Source organism: Hydra viridissima, unplaced genomic scaffold (genome assembly GCF_058129835.1).
Source record: "Hydra viridissima isolate aposymbiotic clone 2 unplaced genomic scaffold, HvirCarnegie_v1 scaffold_2, whole genome shotgun sequence".
NCBI lineage: Eukaryota > Metazoa > Cnidaria > Hydrozoa > Anthoathecata > Hydridae > Hydra > Hydra viridissima.
In genome coordinates this window covers 12,420,032-12,436,156 of record NW_028324301.1, presented here as the reverse complement: position 1 = coordinate 12,436,156, position 16,125 = coordinate 12,420,032, and the positions used below count along the sequence as shown (strand labels likewise).

General features: G+C 29.7%; 1 protein-coding gene and 1 pseudogene across 8 annotated transcripts in view; both read right to left on the bottom strand.

Annotated features, from left to right (window-relative positions):
* Positions 1-16,125, bottom strand: part of LOC145190719 (proteasome adapter and scaffold protein ECM29-like) — a 113,569-nt gene that overhangs the window by 78,930 nt on the left and 18,514 nt on the right. For all 8 annotated transcript variants that reach the window (XR_016449873.1, XR_016449872.1, XM_090079040.1 and 5 more), the window contains 4 exons: positions 11,410-11,526; positions 10,993-11,157; positions 2,616-2,665; positions 2,021-2,087 (listed from right to left, as the gene is read on the bottom strand). Coding sequence is in view for 6 of the 8 variants with exons in the window: in XM_090079040.1 (XP_089935166.1) it covers positions 2,021-2,087; positions 2,616-2,665; positions 10,993-11,157; positions 11,410-11,526 (399 nt within the window). In the remaining 2 variants the exon portion in view is untranslated. The remainder of the gene's footprint in view (positions 1-2,020; positions 2,088-2,615; positions 2,666-10,992; positions 11,158-11,409; positions 11,527-16,125) is intronic.
* LOC149891976 (uncharacterized) lies at positions 12,207-13,742 on the bottom strand (annotated as a pseudogene).

The following is a 16,125-nucleotide window of genomic DNA, read 5'->3' as shown; positions in this document are numbered from 1 at the left end:
TCTGGATTTTTCACTTAATATGATCAATGGGGTTTGTTTCAAAATCATTTGCAAAACACATTTGGAAACTAGAAATTATAAACATGAAAAAAGAAATTCAAAGTTTTTTGTTTAAGGAATCTTTAAATCATCTTATCTTCAAAATATCAAAAATAATTATTTTAGCAATTACTAAGTTAAAATGCATGCTTGATGCAAACAATATCATTGAAGAAATAAGAGGCAATATAGACTTTTTAAACACAATTCGCAAAATTAATTATTAAATTAATAATCTGTGGTCTGGCAACCTTAAAGAAATATTTGCCATAAAATACTGATGGACCATGCGTACATTTTGTGACCTATAATTATCAAATGTGGGGCTTATTGCCATCAAATACCAGTCTGTCTTGCCATAGATGAAGTCAATTACTTTTGTCATTCCAACCTCAGCTAGTTTGTCTGGGTGAAAAGTATTGCAAACTAAAATTGTTCTTAAGAAACCAAAAAGTTAGCAAAATTATTTTTAAACCAATCACCATAATAGTAGTCTGTTGGTGAAAACTGTTTTGGGCAAAAAGTATCAAAGACAAAATACAACATTAAAATAAACTAACAACCATGCAAGATGTTTGAATGAAATTTTGTCTGTTTATAAACATAGGTACCAGATACATATCCACCAATTTTCATGTGGATGCTGTCAGTGGGTCAAATTTAACAGGTATTTTTCTAACTAGGATTTTAAGACATGAAACAGTAGTTTAACAATATCAAAGTCAATTTATTTCCTCAGATGTCATAATTGGATTTCAAAATTAGCATTTCTGGACAATAGAATGTATCTACTTTCACCTTATGTTAGTGGCACTTTCAGGTCAGCATGAAGGCTATATTTGACAAAAATGTATCATAAAACTTCATTATTATTTTGCTTCAAACTAAAGATTATTAACATAAAACTAAAAGAAATTTTAGTCAAGTATATTTCATAACTTATTTATATTTGAACTCACTATTATTATCATTATTTATACTTGGATTACTTCACATAATTTTCTTTACATAAAACTATACAAAGCACAAAAACTAGAAACTGGAATATTGTTTTGAATAAAATCATACTAATTGACAGATAATTGATGATTATGTAAAAAGGGCTGTGATTTTTAAAAAAAAATTTCTAATTAGCATATCAAAAAATAGATGAAATAACCTTTCTTCAGATGATGTTGATGTTTAATAATAATAATAATAATAATAATAATAACAACAACAACAACAACAACAACAACAACAACAACAACAACAACAACAACAACAGCAAGAATAATAATAATAATAATAATAATAATAATAATAATAATAATAATAATAATAACAATAATGATAATAATAATAATAATAATAATAATAATAATAATAATAATAATAATAATAATAATAATAATAATAATAATAATAATAATAATAACAAGAACAACAACAAAGATGATGATGATGATGATGATCATCATCATCATCATCATCATCATCATCATCATCATCATCATCATCATCATCATCATCATCATCATCATCATCATCATCATCATCATCATCTTCAATCATCATCAATCATCATCATTAATCATCATTAATCATGATCATCATGATCATCATCAATCATCATCAACCATCATCATCATTATCATGATCATCATTATCATCTTCAATCATCATCAATCATCATCATTAATCATCATCAATCATCATCAATCATCATCAATCATCATCATCAATCATCATCATCAATCATCATCAATCATCATCATCATTATCATCATCATCATCATCATCATCATCATCATCATCATCATCATCATCATCATCATCATCATCATCATCATCATCATCATCATCATCATCATCATCATCATCATCATCATCATCATCATCATCATCATCATCATCATCATCATCATCATCATCATCATCATCATCATCATCATCATCATCATCATCATCATCATCAGCGGCAAAAATGTTTAACAATAACCTCTTCAAGTAACACAAACAACTTTTGTAACAATGCTGGGTCATTTTTGAATGTGACAGCAGATCGTCTGTAAATAAACATTTTTTAATACTTTAATAATATTATAGCAAAAGTATAATTTTTAAAATTGGGTATGCGCTATAGGGTCATTTTAAATCAATGCATTACCTTAAGATCTTGATTAGCTAATTTTAAACTAATGAGAGAAATAATTCTGTTAAATAAAAAACTATTTTTTGGCAAATATGTCATTAAAAAAAACTATTTTATTTACAATTTCCAGCAGTAGTAAACAGCTTTTTGTTAGTTATTGTTATTCAATAAAACAAAAATATCACCAGGCCCTCTGAAAAAAATTTTAGAACAGCTAAATACATAGTGCTTTAGCTACTCTAACAAATTTTATCTACTTGTCAAAGTAAATTCACCTACTCAACCTAGTTTGATCTTATCTCTTAGTCTAAATGTAGGTTGTGTTTTTACTTATTTAAAATTTATGCCATTACATCAGAAAAAAAACCATTAAATAAAAACCAAACAGAGAGAGAAACAAAGAGAAAGATTCATTAGTATTTATAAAAACTAAATTACTAACTTGGACAATACACTGAAAGCTGCAAATGCTTTTAAACGAAGATTAGTTTCCTAAAATAAAAAAACAGAACATAAGTCAAAAAAAGATTTTTCATTAACGCAGTAAACTAGTTATCAAATTATTCTGAATGAAAATGTAAAGATGATTCTTTATATATATTTTGATGAAACGAAAATTAGTTGCAGCAAACTGCAAAGCCTCAGTCCTGTAAAATTTATAATTTACTGAACCAAAAAAAAAAAAAATTTATAATAAACTCAGATTTCAATAATGGAGTGTTTTGTTTATCAAGACAGATACAAGTTGCAGAAATGACATGCTAATTGCCTGCAAGTCACTCAAATATTTAAGAGTTCTCCTTATTACATAGTCAGAGGCAGTTAATATGCTAATGATCCATTTATACAATAATATGATAATGTTCCATTTTGCTCCATGAAATTTTCCCAGCTGTCTGCCAATACTTTCAGATCAAATAAAGTTGTCATTTTATGTATAATAATTTTGAATAAATATTCAGAAATGTCAAAGCTTTCTAAAGCAAACATAAAGCTTTCTAAAGATGGTAGATGGAATTAAAAAAAATATGCACATTTATTTTATTACACTTTACTTTACTGTACTTTATTTTATTATATTAAATTATGTAATTTTATATTACATTATATTTATACTTATTTTTACATTTATACTTATATTTATAGTATATTTGCACAGTTGATATTTTTGGGGATAGTGCCCTTCCAGCTAACCCGAAAAAACCACCTATATGGGGTGATAGTGGACACATGTAGGTGTCCAGAAATGGGAGTTTTGAAATCCATCTATTACGCCCGAGAAAAATAAATCAATTTTAAGTTGAAAATTTCCCAATTTTTTTACTGTTTCGATTATTTACTAAACAAGCCATAAAATTGAAATGAGTCATTGGAACTTCATGAAATTTTATGGTGTTTTACCTATGTAGTATGGCCATCAATGTATAAAATTTCATGCAGATATCTTGCTTGGTTATAAAGTTATAGGCCAAAACGTTTTGCAAAATCATACATTTTGACAGTGTTGGTACCAAAAGTTTTTAGTTTTGGTAAAAATATTTTGTCTGATTGCCCTGATTTTTTGTATGTATATTCTAGAGGCAATAGGCAACAACTTTTGTTATTAGAGTTTTGGAATTAGACCATTTGCTAAAAAACTGTGGCCAAAATCATTTAAAACCACAAAATCTCCTCATAATATGGATTATTCAGTTTTTGAGTGAAATGACCAACTTTGGGGAAAATTTTTGAAGTATTTGCTACCCTGAGCAGTTATCTATGTAAAATATAATGAAATGCATGTACTTATAACACAATTTGAGGGGTTTAGCAAAATAAGTAGATTTTTTAAGTAATTTGCTTTTTTCATTATGTCCGTATGATTTTCATTCAGAAAAAGCATTACAGAGGCCATAAAAATTGAGCTATCGAGTAAAAAATTGTGAGCAATAGACTAAGGAACATTCGTGTAAATTTTGGTTGAAATCTGACGGGTAGTATTTGACAGAGACAACTTTCACCAAAAAAAGAAATATACGGCATTCCCAATTTTTTTGTTTAAGCGGATTCTACAGGTTAATCCATAAAAAATCACTTGTTATTGTTTTCAAAACTTGCATTTTATTGCATTTGGAATTAATTTCTTTCTTCAACAAAACTACAATTATCAAGGTAAGATTCTTTTTTTACATTTTTAACTTCTGAAGAAAGTTTTTGGTCTATGATGTTTAAGATGGAAATGTTTTTCAGCAGAAAATGTAGGAAGTGGTAAAAAGTATTGTTTTTATTGAGTATAGTGCGCACTTTTATTACAAAAAAATTATATATAAGAGAAAGGTACACACTTTAATAAAAATATTTGTTTAATAGATGTATTCAATATTTATTGTTAAAAAAGTTGAGTGTGCACTATACTCATATGCAAACTATACAATATAAAATACTGTAAGATGACAAGTGGATAAATGAACTAAAGGGAGAGTAGATATGAAAATAGTTTGCTTTTATATCAAAACTATTTTAATCTTAATTTTCTTGAATCAAGAAAAAAAACCTAAATTGTGATTGAGAGTAAATTTTTAAGTTATCAGTTTAAGAAGAAAATAAAATTTTTGAGTAGAAAAAACCTCTAATAAATATATTTTAAAGCTCTGAAATTAAATCATGTTATTTTAAATTTTGTGACAAAGCATTGCTTAAATTTAGACCAATCTCCAAATAAAAGGTTCACCCTCACTTTCGTGACTGTCCATATTTCTGCATACAGGTAAAGTTTTGATTAATTTTAATTGCATATATTGTCAATAACAACAATTATATTTTGGCTTATAAGCCTACAAACTTTTGCTTGTTTTTTTTTTTTTTTTTTAATTCTTTCCATTCGCACAACTGAGAGAGAGTTTAAATTTCAAGACTGATAAAACTATTTGAATACTGTTGGATTTACAGGAGACTAAGCAATTTCTCACAATGCCAAATCATGCAAGAGGTCACGAGGAGAACAGAAAAATTGTCTAACTTGCCTTAAAAAGTGCACCAGGCAAATAACTTCATTCCAAGCGGAGCGTTTGTCAAAAATCTATGACATCAACTTTGACTTGGGTGATGCAAGAGTGCCTCAAGGAACATCTAGTACATGCCGGACAATCATGAAGAAGCGAGATGAAGGCAAAGAAGTTGTTCTACCATCACTGTATGACTTCAAGTCTATCCGTGTCAGATTGGAAACTTGTGGCGAAAACTGTGAGTGTCTCATCTGCAGGATTGGGCATCTAAAGCTGAATGAGAAACATCCGCTACATGTTTCTTGAGCTGATGAGAAAGGGCCCACTGTGTGCTGCAACGATTGTCTGAGTCCCATCGGGAAAGACTTTCCACACAATTGTAACCAATCTACATTTCGTGAAAACCTCAAAGGGCTAGCTGCTCAAAATGAGAAAGTTGCAGAACAGATTGCTGCAAAGGTGATTGCAAGCAAAACAGCTTCACCAAAAGGCACTGTAAGGCTTTCAAAACCATCTGGAGGACCACCTCTTCCTGTGACTCCAGGTGCTTCATTTTATAATGAATACCTCAAGTAATGTTACATTGACACAACAAATATTTTTATTCAAGAAGCACTTTTCTCCTCAATAATTTAGTAATTAGAAAAATGTTTCATAAGCCAATTTGTAATTACAGGGCCAAGTGGAGCTATACCAAAAACCATCTCTCCTGCTGTGAAGACACAAGACATGGTCAACATTCAGCTCAACACAGGTTTATCTAATGTGGGAATGATGAAATTGGCAAGAGTAGTAAACCAGACTTCAGGCACAAAGCTTGTTGAGCCGAATTTCAACAAACATTTTCTGCTGGTCAAAAACTGAGTGATTTTTTTACCCACTCAAATATAAAGGTTTCTGATGTCGATGATGGCAAGGGATTTCTGAAATTTTGTTGGGAGTCATCGACAGAGCCACAAAAGAGTCCCCACCTCAAAAGCATCTCTTGACTGACAGGCTTGCATAAGATATGGGTGTAAAGCGCCAGATGCTTCTGGCAGTTGCAGAAGAGCTTCCAGAGACTTATGAGAATGTCCGCCAAATTTGGTCACTCATTCAAGTCAATAGAGTGAAGGCCATTATTGCTTATGACTTGAAACTGGCCAACATTCTCTGTGGGCTTCAAGCTCACTCAAGCTCTCACCCTTGTTCTTGGTGTAGCATTGATTTCACAAATCTAGAGAAGGCTGGAGCCTTGAGAACACTTGGGTCACTCAGAAAGAGCTATAAAAGCTTCTTGAGTGCAGGGAGCATTCTTGCTGAGGCAAAACACTGGACATTTCACTGGATCATTCTGGACATTTTGCCTCCACTGGACATGCATCTTTTGCTTGGAGTTGTTAACCACTTTTTTCAGAAGATGAAAAGTGTATGGCCCAATACCGAAAAATGGCCAACTCCTTTTAACATGAAACTGAGCCCCTATCATGGAGGCATGTTTGAAGGAAACGATTGTCGCAAACTTATTCGGAATGTGGATAGGCTTCAACAGTTGGCAGAAGCTGAGTCGGCTTTCCAAGTTTTTGGATTCATCCATAAGGTAGTTCACAACATCAAAGACTTTGTGAACCGCCACATGTCACCACTTGGAAATTACAGCGAACAGGTAGTTGAAGCAGCTCATCAAGACTTTTCTCATCATTGGCAACGATACAAACAACTCCCATCTCATCCAGAATACGCTCCTAGACTTAAAAACTGCCTTGTAGACTACAACAGCAAGCACCTTTAATAGTCTTACTCTGCCAAAAATGCCACATTTTATAGTTCTAAAATTGTGCAGCTTGTTTTAGAACTGTTTAATTAAATTAGAAAGTAGGTGTTTCTTGAATCAAGAAAAAAAACCTAAATTGTGATTGAGAGTAAATTGTTAAGTTATCAATTTAAGAAGAAAATTAAATTTTTGAGTAGTAAAAACCTCTAATACTTGAGTTTTCTTCAACTCTTCATTTCAACTATTTCAGGTGACTTACCTGATTAAAATTCAAGTTTTATTGCATCTAAAAGTTTTTTTCAGCTTTGAACCTTTACTAAAGCCCTAAGGTGCATGAAGAGGAAGCCTTAAAATTAACTTATCGGGCAAAGCCTCCCAATTTGTGTTATGTGTATATGCATCCCATTATTTTTTACAATCTAGTTTTTCATGCAAAAAAAAGCCATGGTTACTTATTGCTTTTCCACTTTGAACCTATACTAATGCATAGAAAATGTACATGAAAAAGGCCTATTTTATGAAAACCTAAAATCTGACCTAAAAGTTGCAACTTTTTGATATTTTTCAATAGGCTCTACAATTTTTTATATTGATTGGTACTCATGGTAGCAAAAAATGCAAAATGGACCCCTTAGTTGATCATTTTCAGTGAAAATTGATTTTCCAATTTTATAAGGAAGTTTTGGGGCTTGAAATGGCCACAGTTTTTTAGCAAATGGTCTAATTCCAAAACTCTAATAACAAAAGTTGTTGCCTATTGCCTCTAGAATATACATACAAAAAATCAGGGCAATCAGACAAAATATTTTTACCAAAACTAAAAACTTTTGGTACCAACACTGTCAAAATGTATGATTTTGCAAAACGTTTTGGCCTATAACTTTATAACCAAGCAAGATATCTGCATGAAATTTTATACATTGATAGCCATACTACATAGGTAAAACACCATAAAATTTCATGAAGTTCCAATGACTCATTTCAATTTTATGGCTTGTTTAGTAAATAATCGAAACAGTAAAAAAATTGGGAAATTTTCAACTTAAAATTGATTTATTTTTCTCGGGCGTAATAGATGGATTTCAAAACTCCCATTTCTGGACACCTACATGTGTCCACTATCACCCCATATAGGTGGTTTTTTCGGGTTAGCTGGAAGGGCACTATCCCCAAAAATATCAACTGTGTTTGTATTATGTTTATCTCATATTTATCTATATTTGTATTATAAATAAATGCTATACAAAACTATTCATACCCCTAGTATATTACTAAATTTTTTTCTCATACTTTAGTGTGTTTATTCTTTATTGCAATAAAAAAATGTGTAGACATGATAATAAAAATAGTTCTGTGTTGATAATTATGATGTTAAATTATGTCTTGTCATATTTAGTATATAAAATTAAAAGTGCAATTTTACTTACAGTGTCCGACAAAAAAAAAGCTTAGGGAAACTCTCAAAAAATTACAACAAAAAAGAATGACAATCAAATATTCTTTACAATATATATATATTTTTAAAAACTATTTCAGGAAGAAATAATTCATTTCAATAGTGTATCTTTAATATTCTAGAAACATCTTTGGGCAAACTACAACCACATGTTTACATCATTTTATTATTTGTCAATTATAGCTTGACATGTCGAATTCCGGACAAATTTTTGGCGAGTTGTGAAAAAAAAATTTATTGTGAGCGAAAACGTAATCCTAAATTATTTTTCTTGCTTCAATTGTCGCTTTTTCTATCAAAGCACCCAAGTCGAACAATGCGCCAGACAACTCAAAAAAAGATTAGAAAACAACTCACTGAGTTGGAAAAGGGCAAAATTGTGGCATGGCATGAAAGTGGATACACTGACCAGGAAATTGGAAAAAAATTGAATTGATGGTGCGCTACAATTCGAAGATTTTTGTTCAGGTATTATTTGACGGGAAGTTTTAAACGAAAAGAAGGGAGCGAAAGAAGGCATAAAACAACTACCAGAGTGGACAGATTAATTATAAGAGAGATTCGAAAGAATAGAAAGATAACAGCGGCTGAAATAAAGAGAAATTTTAAACTGGATGTTGACGAACGGACGGTTCTTGAAAGGATCCATTCTATTGGGAAATTCAAATCTTACTGGAGCGTTAAAAAACCATTTATTTCTGAAAGTAACCGGAAAAAAAGACTTCAATGGGCAAAGCAATATCAGAATTGGACAATCGAACAATGGAAAAATGTTTTATGGAGTGATGAGTCACCATTTTGCTTGCACTTCAGTGGACAGTCGCGTGTTTGGCTGTTACATAATGAATGTTACGATCCATTAGTAACACAGCCAACAGTAAAGCACGATAAAAAAGTGAATGTATGGGGATGTTTTACTTCATCGAGTGTTGGTCATTTGTATAAAATTCCTGGCATTATGGATAGTAAAATGTACAAACAAATCTTAATTCATCAACTGATACCTAGTGCAAATAAGCTCTTTAAAGATAAAAGTTGGATCTTTCAGCAAGATAATGACCCGAAACATACGGCAAACAATGTGAAAAATTATTTGAAGAACAAAAAATTAGTGGTTCTTTCTTGGCCATCTCAAAGTCCTGATCTGAACCCTATCGAGAATCTCTGAAATATATTGGATCATGGAATCAAGACAAGAGCTCCAAAAACGAAGAAGAATTGTTTCAAATTCTTCAAAATCAATGGAAGAACATTTCTGGGGAACTCTTACAATCACTTGTTGAGAGTATGCCTCGTTGGTGCAAGGCAGTGATCAAAAACTGTGGCTTCACCACAAAGTATTAGTTTGGTCTATTTCGTTATTTCAATAAAAATTCTCAAATTTTCGTCATTTTTTTCTTGTTTTTTTTTTCTATCAAAAAATCAATGCACCAAATAAAAATTTTTTGTTTATTTTTTCTATATCAGTTGTAGAAATTTAGTTGAGTTCTCTTGCATGTCTATCTAAGCTTTTTTTTTTGTCAGACACTGTATGACATAAGTATTCATACCTATTGATTTATTTAGTGTAGTAAGTTTATTTTTTGATTGTTTTTGCTGGTAAGCAATCTAATTTTTTTTGTCTGCTCCACAGGAGTAAAATTTCAAATACTTTAACAACTACTTCTTTTGATTTACCTCAAAAGTTTTCTACAACAAAATGTAGACTTCTCTCTGCAGGGTTTTATGGGTCCTATTTCACAAAAAAAAACCTGTCATTTCAAGAAAAAATAAAATAGTCTTGCCTTTGCAAAAAAGTACTTTTTAAAGCCACTAGATTTTTGAAAACCAGTTTTACGGTCTGATGAAAATAAATTCGAATAAAAGAATTCCAAAAAAAAAAAAAAAGAGAGAGAGAAAAAAGAACAGAAAACTCTTGGACAAAAAAACTTTAAAAGCAACCATCAAACACGGAGGTGTTAACGTGCTTGTTTGGAGCTGTTTCAGTTATTAAGGTGTTGCTAACTTAGTTCAATTTAAAGAAAAATTAACAGGAGCTGAAAATGCAAATATTTTACCCAAGGATTTCATACTAAATATTAGTTCACTTTGAAACAAAAAAAACTTGGATATAATAAATGTTTGAAAGGTATGAATTGAAGCTTCCTAATATCACAATTTTTAAAAAATGTTCATTCTTCATAGAAACATGATTTAATTTTGCAAATATTATAGTTTATATTGTTATTAGTTATAGTATTTTTTTTTTTTTTAGTATCTATTAAAACTATTTATCAATTTGGTTTTCTGTTTTTATTGCTACTACATAGTTTCTTTTTTTATAATAGAGTAAGAATAAGTATGTCTGTATATTATTGTAAATACTTCATTAAATTTATTTTTTATTCACAGTTGTTTTTATGAGTGATTGCTAAAAAAAATAATATAGAAGGGTTTGCTGTAACTTGACAGTACATTTTTCTGTTTGTTTAACTAATTGTTTAGTTTTAAAAAAAAATTAAAGTTTTGTTAAAAAAAAGTTTAAAAATTTAACTCATCAAAACCAATTTTTATGTTCTTGATAGTGACATCAAATAACAAACAACATGAGAAAGAAAAAAGAGTTTAATTAAAAAAATTAACATACTTCTTTATTGTTTACAGCCACTTTTGTTAATGCTTGGTACAAAAGTGCTGACAATATTTCCATTGTCTTCTTATTTCCATAAATGCATATATGCTTTATGAAGTCAATTGTGAAGTGTTTAATTTTCAGATTGGTTTCTTTACCAAACAAGCTTTCAAAAATTATCTGAAAAATAAAGAACAAAAAGTTTTAAAAACCAATAGTAGTATTGCAGGGAAAGCAATAGCATCAAGTGTAACTCAGTAAATTATTGAATAATAAATGCCCACTTCTACTTTGGTAAAAAGTCAAAATTGGTTTATGTGCATATCATTTAAAATATCACTCAAATATAAATGCCTTTTTTATTTCACCTGATATTTCTACCTAATATCAAAAGCATTTTATGCCAATATTATAATAACATATTAAACTTACTTGTAAACAAATTAATGGTTTACAATCTGCAGAAATTTTTGATTTTAAAAAAAAAGGAAAGATCTTTTTTTTCAATTGAATACTAGCTGGCATTCTAACATCATCAGAAGGAATATCCTAATAAAAAAAGTCTGACTTTAATTAACACAAAAACAATCTTAACAAAAGAAAAAATGAGAAAACAAAACCGTCATTTATTTAGATATTTTTGTTTTTAGATACCGTAAAAGTGTCTTACTTAGCGCAAAATTTCGACTTATTTTTAATTTTCATCTATAAAAGTATGCTTTAAACTTCTATTATATTGATGTAAACTAGCAAATTATTTACTTAGGATATCTAAATTCTATTTTGATTGTTAAATTTATTTTTACAAATCAAGAAGAAGATTTTCAAGATTGTTTAAAAAACGTTTAAAGTTAACTAGGGGTCTAGGTAACTTTGCACAACATTAAAAAAAATTAGAATAGCTTCATGATATGTATGGATTGGTGCAAAATGACCTCTTTTTTTCAGACTTTCTGCAGGAAAAATAATTCAAAGGGTAGTTTAAAAAAAAAAAAAAAAAAAAGATTAATTTTAGCATTATTTTGCTTAATAGAGAATATAACATGCTATGATAAAAGAAAACTGAACACAACCTCATTAAAAACAAAAAAGTTCCTTTGTATCTTTGTAAACTTAAGCAAAAAGAATTAAAGATTTTCTTTTTTTACATAAAAAATCAAAATTAACAAAAAACACAGTTCAAAAGCCCTATTGAAAGCCTAATTCTGGTACTTTGGAAAGTTTCCTAATTTTACTTATTTTTTCCTCTTTGCAATTTTCTTTGAGGCAAAATCACAACCATCATTAAATATTTCTAGATCTTCAATGCTAACACTTTTGCCTGAGGAACAGAAAGTTTCTTTTTTCATTTATTTGTTCCTACAGATTCCAAAGATTTAAATTTGTCTTGTAAGAAAACCTTAAAGCTGTCTTCTAGAACTACTTTATCATAAGATTCTCTTTCTCTAAATTTTGTGAGAAGTTCATTGACATTCACTGGATAGACACTGCACTTTCTAAAACCTGATTGTAAATAACTAGCCTGATTTGGCTCTACAGCAGACATTAACTTATTTAAAAGTTCTGGGAAATGTTGTTTGTCAAGAGATGCCTTTGTGCAGCCAACAAGTGAATTTTTATAGTCTGTGATAATTTTATGCCAAGCTGTTTTCTAATGTTTAAAGAAAGCTACATCTAGAGGTTGAGTTATATATGTACTATTAGGTGGTAGACAAACAAACTTTATTTCATTTTCTTCACAGGCTTCAAAAGCTTTTGGTAAGATGTGTGAGGATAAGTTATTGCCTAACAGAACATAAACTCCTAACCTCTTTTTCAAAGAAAGTAAAACTATAGAAAAAAATCACTCTTCAAAAGCTACTCCATCAAACCATTCACTTTTAGTCCTGAAGTATCTGGCTCCTTTAGGACCTCCTACACACCAAGTTGACCACATGTTAGTAGCCTTATAAACAACAAAAGGTGGTAAAATTCCACCTGCTGTATTACCTGATATCATTATAGAAATACTTGTCTAAGAAGTGTTTCTTATGTTTGTTGGGTATTTACTGCCTCTTTTTACCAAGCACTTTTTTAAGCCAGGGTCTTCGGTTAGATTTGTTTCATCATAGTTGTGTATGTTGCCTGGAGGAACATCTTGTATAGTTTTGGTAAGACGTTGAATATATTCTTTTAGAATTTCTTTATTAACATTTGCTCATGATTTTTTTATGTTTAGTACAAATCTATTTGTTAGCTCTGGATATCTTTGTAAAAATGACTTTATTAAATCAGGCCCAGGAAAGACTTTATATTCTTTTACTTTTCTACCACAACTATGGATATAATTGTACATAATGTCTTCTTTACCAAGGGGAAATCCAAATTGACTGAATTGAATGGTACATTTGACAAAAGCAGTCTCCTCTAATTTGGAAAAATAATACGGTTTACCAGGTTTTAAGTTATGCTCTCCTTTCAATTTGTAACAAATCGTTCTTTGACTAACACCATATTTTGTAGCAGCTTGCTCTTGTGTCAGCATTTTAGATTTTACATCTTCAAGTCATTTAGCTAGATCATCCTCTGTATAGTTTTTGTATTTTCTGGTCTTAAGCTTCTTTTTGAAATTACTTGACATCTGGAAAAAACTTTACTAATATTTTAATTTGACCTTGAGTTACCCAAGAAACTATTTAAAGCTATATAAAATTATGGAATAACTCTGCTTATAGAAATAACTCTGCTTGAGTTTTAGAAAGTATTGCTTTTGGATGACCAAAGACATTTAAGGTGAACTTTGTACATTGTGCAGTTACCCTATTTTCTGCCAAAAAAGTACTTTATCTACAAGATTGTTATACTTTAATATTTTTTATCGATAATAGGTTAAACACTTAGTATACTTTAAATCAATACCATAATAAACACTTTAGGCAGTTTATTCATTTTTGAGTTCAATTCTGATCTGCTGCACAGATAAAAGTTGTAAGACATAATTTTTGTATTCTACTTCTATGTCTACACAAAACGACTCGTGTTGTGAAAAATCCCATTTTTGAAACTATTTTATATGAGTTTCACTAAAACAAACCGTCATATTCTAAAGTGATTTGCATTTGTGGTCCAAATTTTTAGTTGCTAGACAGTAAAACATCTTTGACATATTGTTGTGCAAATTTACCAATGATTATGCAAAGTTAGGCACTTTTATGGTACCTTAGATCATATTCATAACATATCAAAGCAATCCAAAGAAAAATATCATTAACAGAATATTATCTAATATTATTACTAAAGTATCAATAAAAAGTTCTAAAAAAAGATATCTAAAAGAAAAATCTAATACCAACTGGAGTTGGCATTTAATTTATCATTTTAGATATCTTTGATGTATGATTCAAATCATTAAAGTTACTGCAGCAAAAACAAAATATGTTCGCTATGTTTGGAACACTTATGCATTAAATCACATTTATTAAACAAAAATGAGGATACTGATTTTCTTTTTGCACTATTTACAATCTAAATAAATACCAAAAGGCAAAATAGAAAAATAAGCACAACTATCTGTAAGAGAAATATTTGAGGTATTAAAAGCCATATTGAAAAGAATTACAATAAGTACATAAGACTTGATACTCCTTGTTCATATAAGAGATTGTGGTTGTGTTAGACTCACTTCATTTAATGTCAGATGAGTTGGGGAATCTCCAAGACTAGCAGTTAAAAATGGGAAGAAGCCTGGAATGATACCTGGCCAGATAAGCAGAGAATAAGAAATGCTCCATTAACTATTATAGTCTAATGATAATTACATGGGAAAGGTATAAGCAATCAGGCACACAAGGTATCACTAATCTGGATGGTCAAAAAAAGTTAAAGAGGTATCCCTTTTGCATTCAACACCCAAAATGATAAATATTAGTTACAAAAGGTAAACATAAATAGAGGAGCAAATAGCATTATAAACTAAATAAAAAGACATTTTAATCAGATATTTCATCAAATATGTAGGTATATAAAACAAAATCTTTTTTATAACATATTCAATGAAAAATCATGTCATTGCTAACAATTCTTAACCCCATACAATTCATGTTTTTAACTGTATTAAGTTAGCTAGGCATAAGTATTGGAAAATTAATGCTGATGTGTAAAGCAATTTTAACAACTGTATTGTTTTAAATCAGAAAAGAATCTGAGCTTGAGTTTATTTGGCAGTAAAAAACTGGTGGAAACAAGTTCGGGAAAATGAACGCCTTTTGTTTTATAAAACAAGTAGAAGCAAACAAATAAAAAACATGTAACTGATTTATTTAGTAATCGTTTAGCACCAAAAATGTAATCAGGCTAGAATGAATTTTTGTATTTTTTAAACCTTATTTCTGTATTTTAAAATGATACTAAACTTTAAATTTACCAGAATATGTAGGGTAGACCAGAGTACATAGGTTCTAGGGGCACTCCTCCAATCATTCCTCAGAAGTATCACAGATGTCTGAGCACAGCTGGCAGTGTTGTGTCTTTTTATCAATTTTGGATAAGTTGAAGTATATTTTGAACAGTTTGTTTAATGTGTTTGTGTTTAATAGTCTTTGACAGTAGTCCATATAAAGCATTCTAAAGTAGGAACCTTTTTGTAGTATCTTGTATGAAGCTTAAAGCCAAAGGATTATTTTAACATACAACATTACACAGTATCTATTGATGGGTTAAGAAGAAAACAATTTTTAATCTACAAATGGCGTTAGGGCAAGTTGACCCAACACAAACAATGCACATTGGCTATGTGGGCTCTTGTGCTTCGTTTACACATGCACATTTTTGTTTCATATTAACCAGTTTTAAAACATATTAGATAGGAATTAAGTCTAATAAATCAATAGGTATTTAATGATTTTATTAGAGTTTCATACTATGTAGGTAATATGTAAATTTATGTTACCAGCTTTAAAATATGTTAGGGAAGAATTATCCTAATAAATAAATGGGTATTTCACAATTTTGTGAGAGCTATCAGAATTTCATTTACTATATATCTTATATATACATATATAAGATGTATATTATATTCTTTTAAAGAATATATATATATATATATATATTTTAGAGGTGTGCAAAACTCAAAGTCTCAAGTTCGAGTTTATTCAATAATCAAAAGTGTTT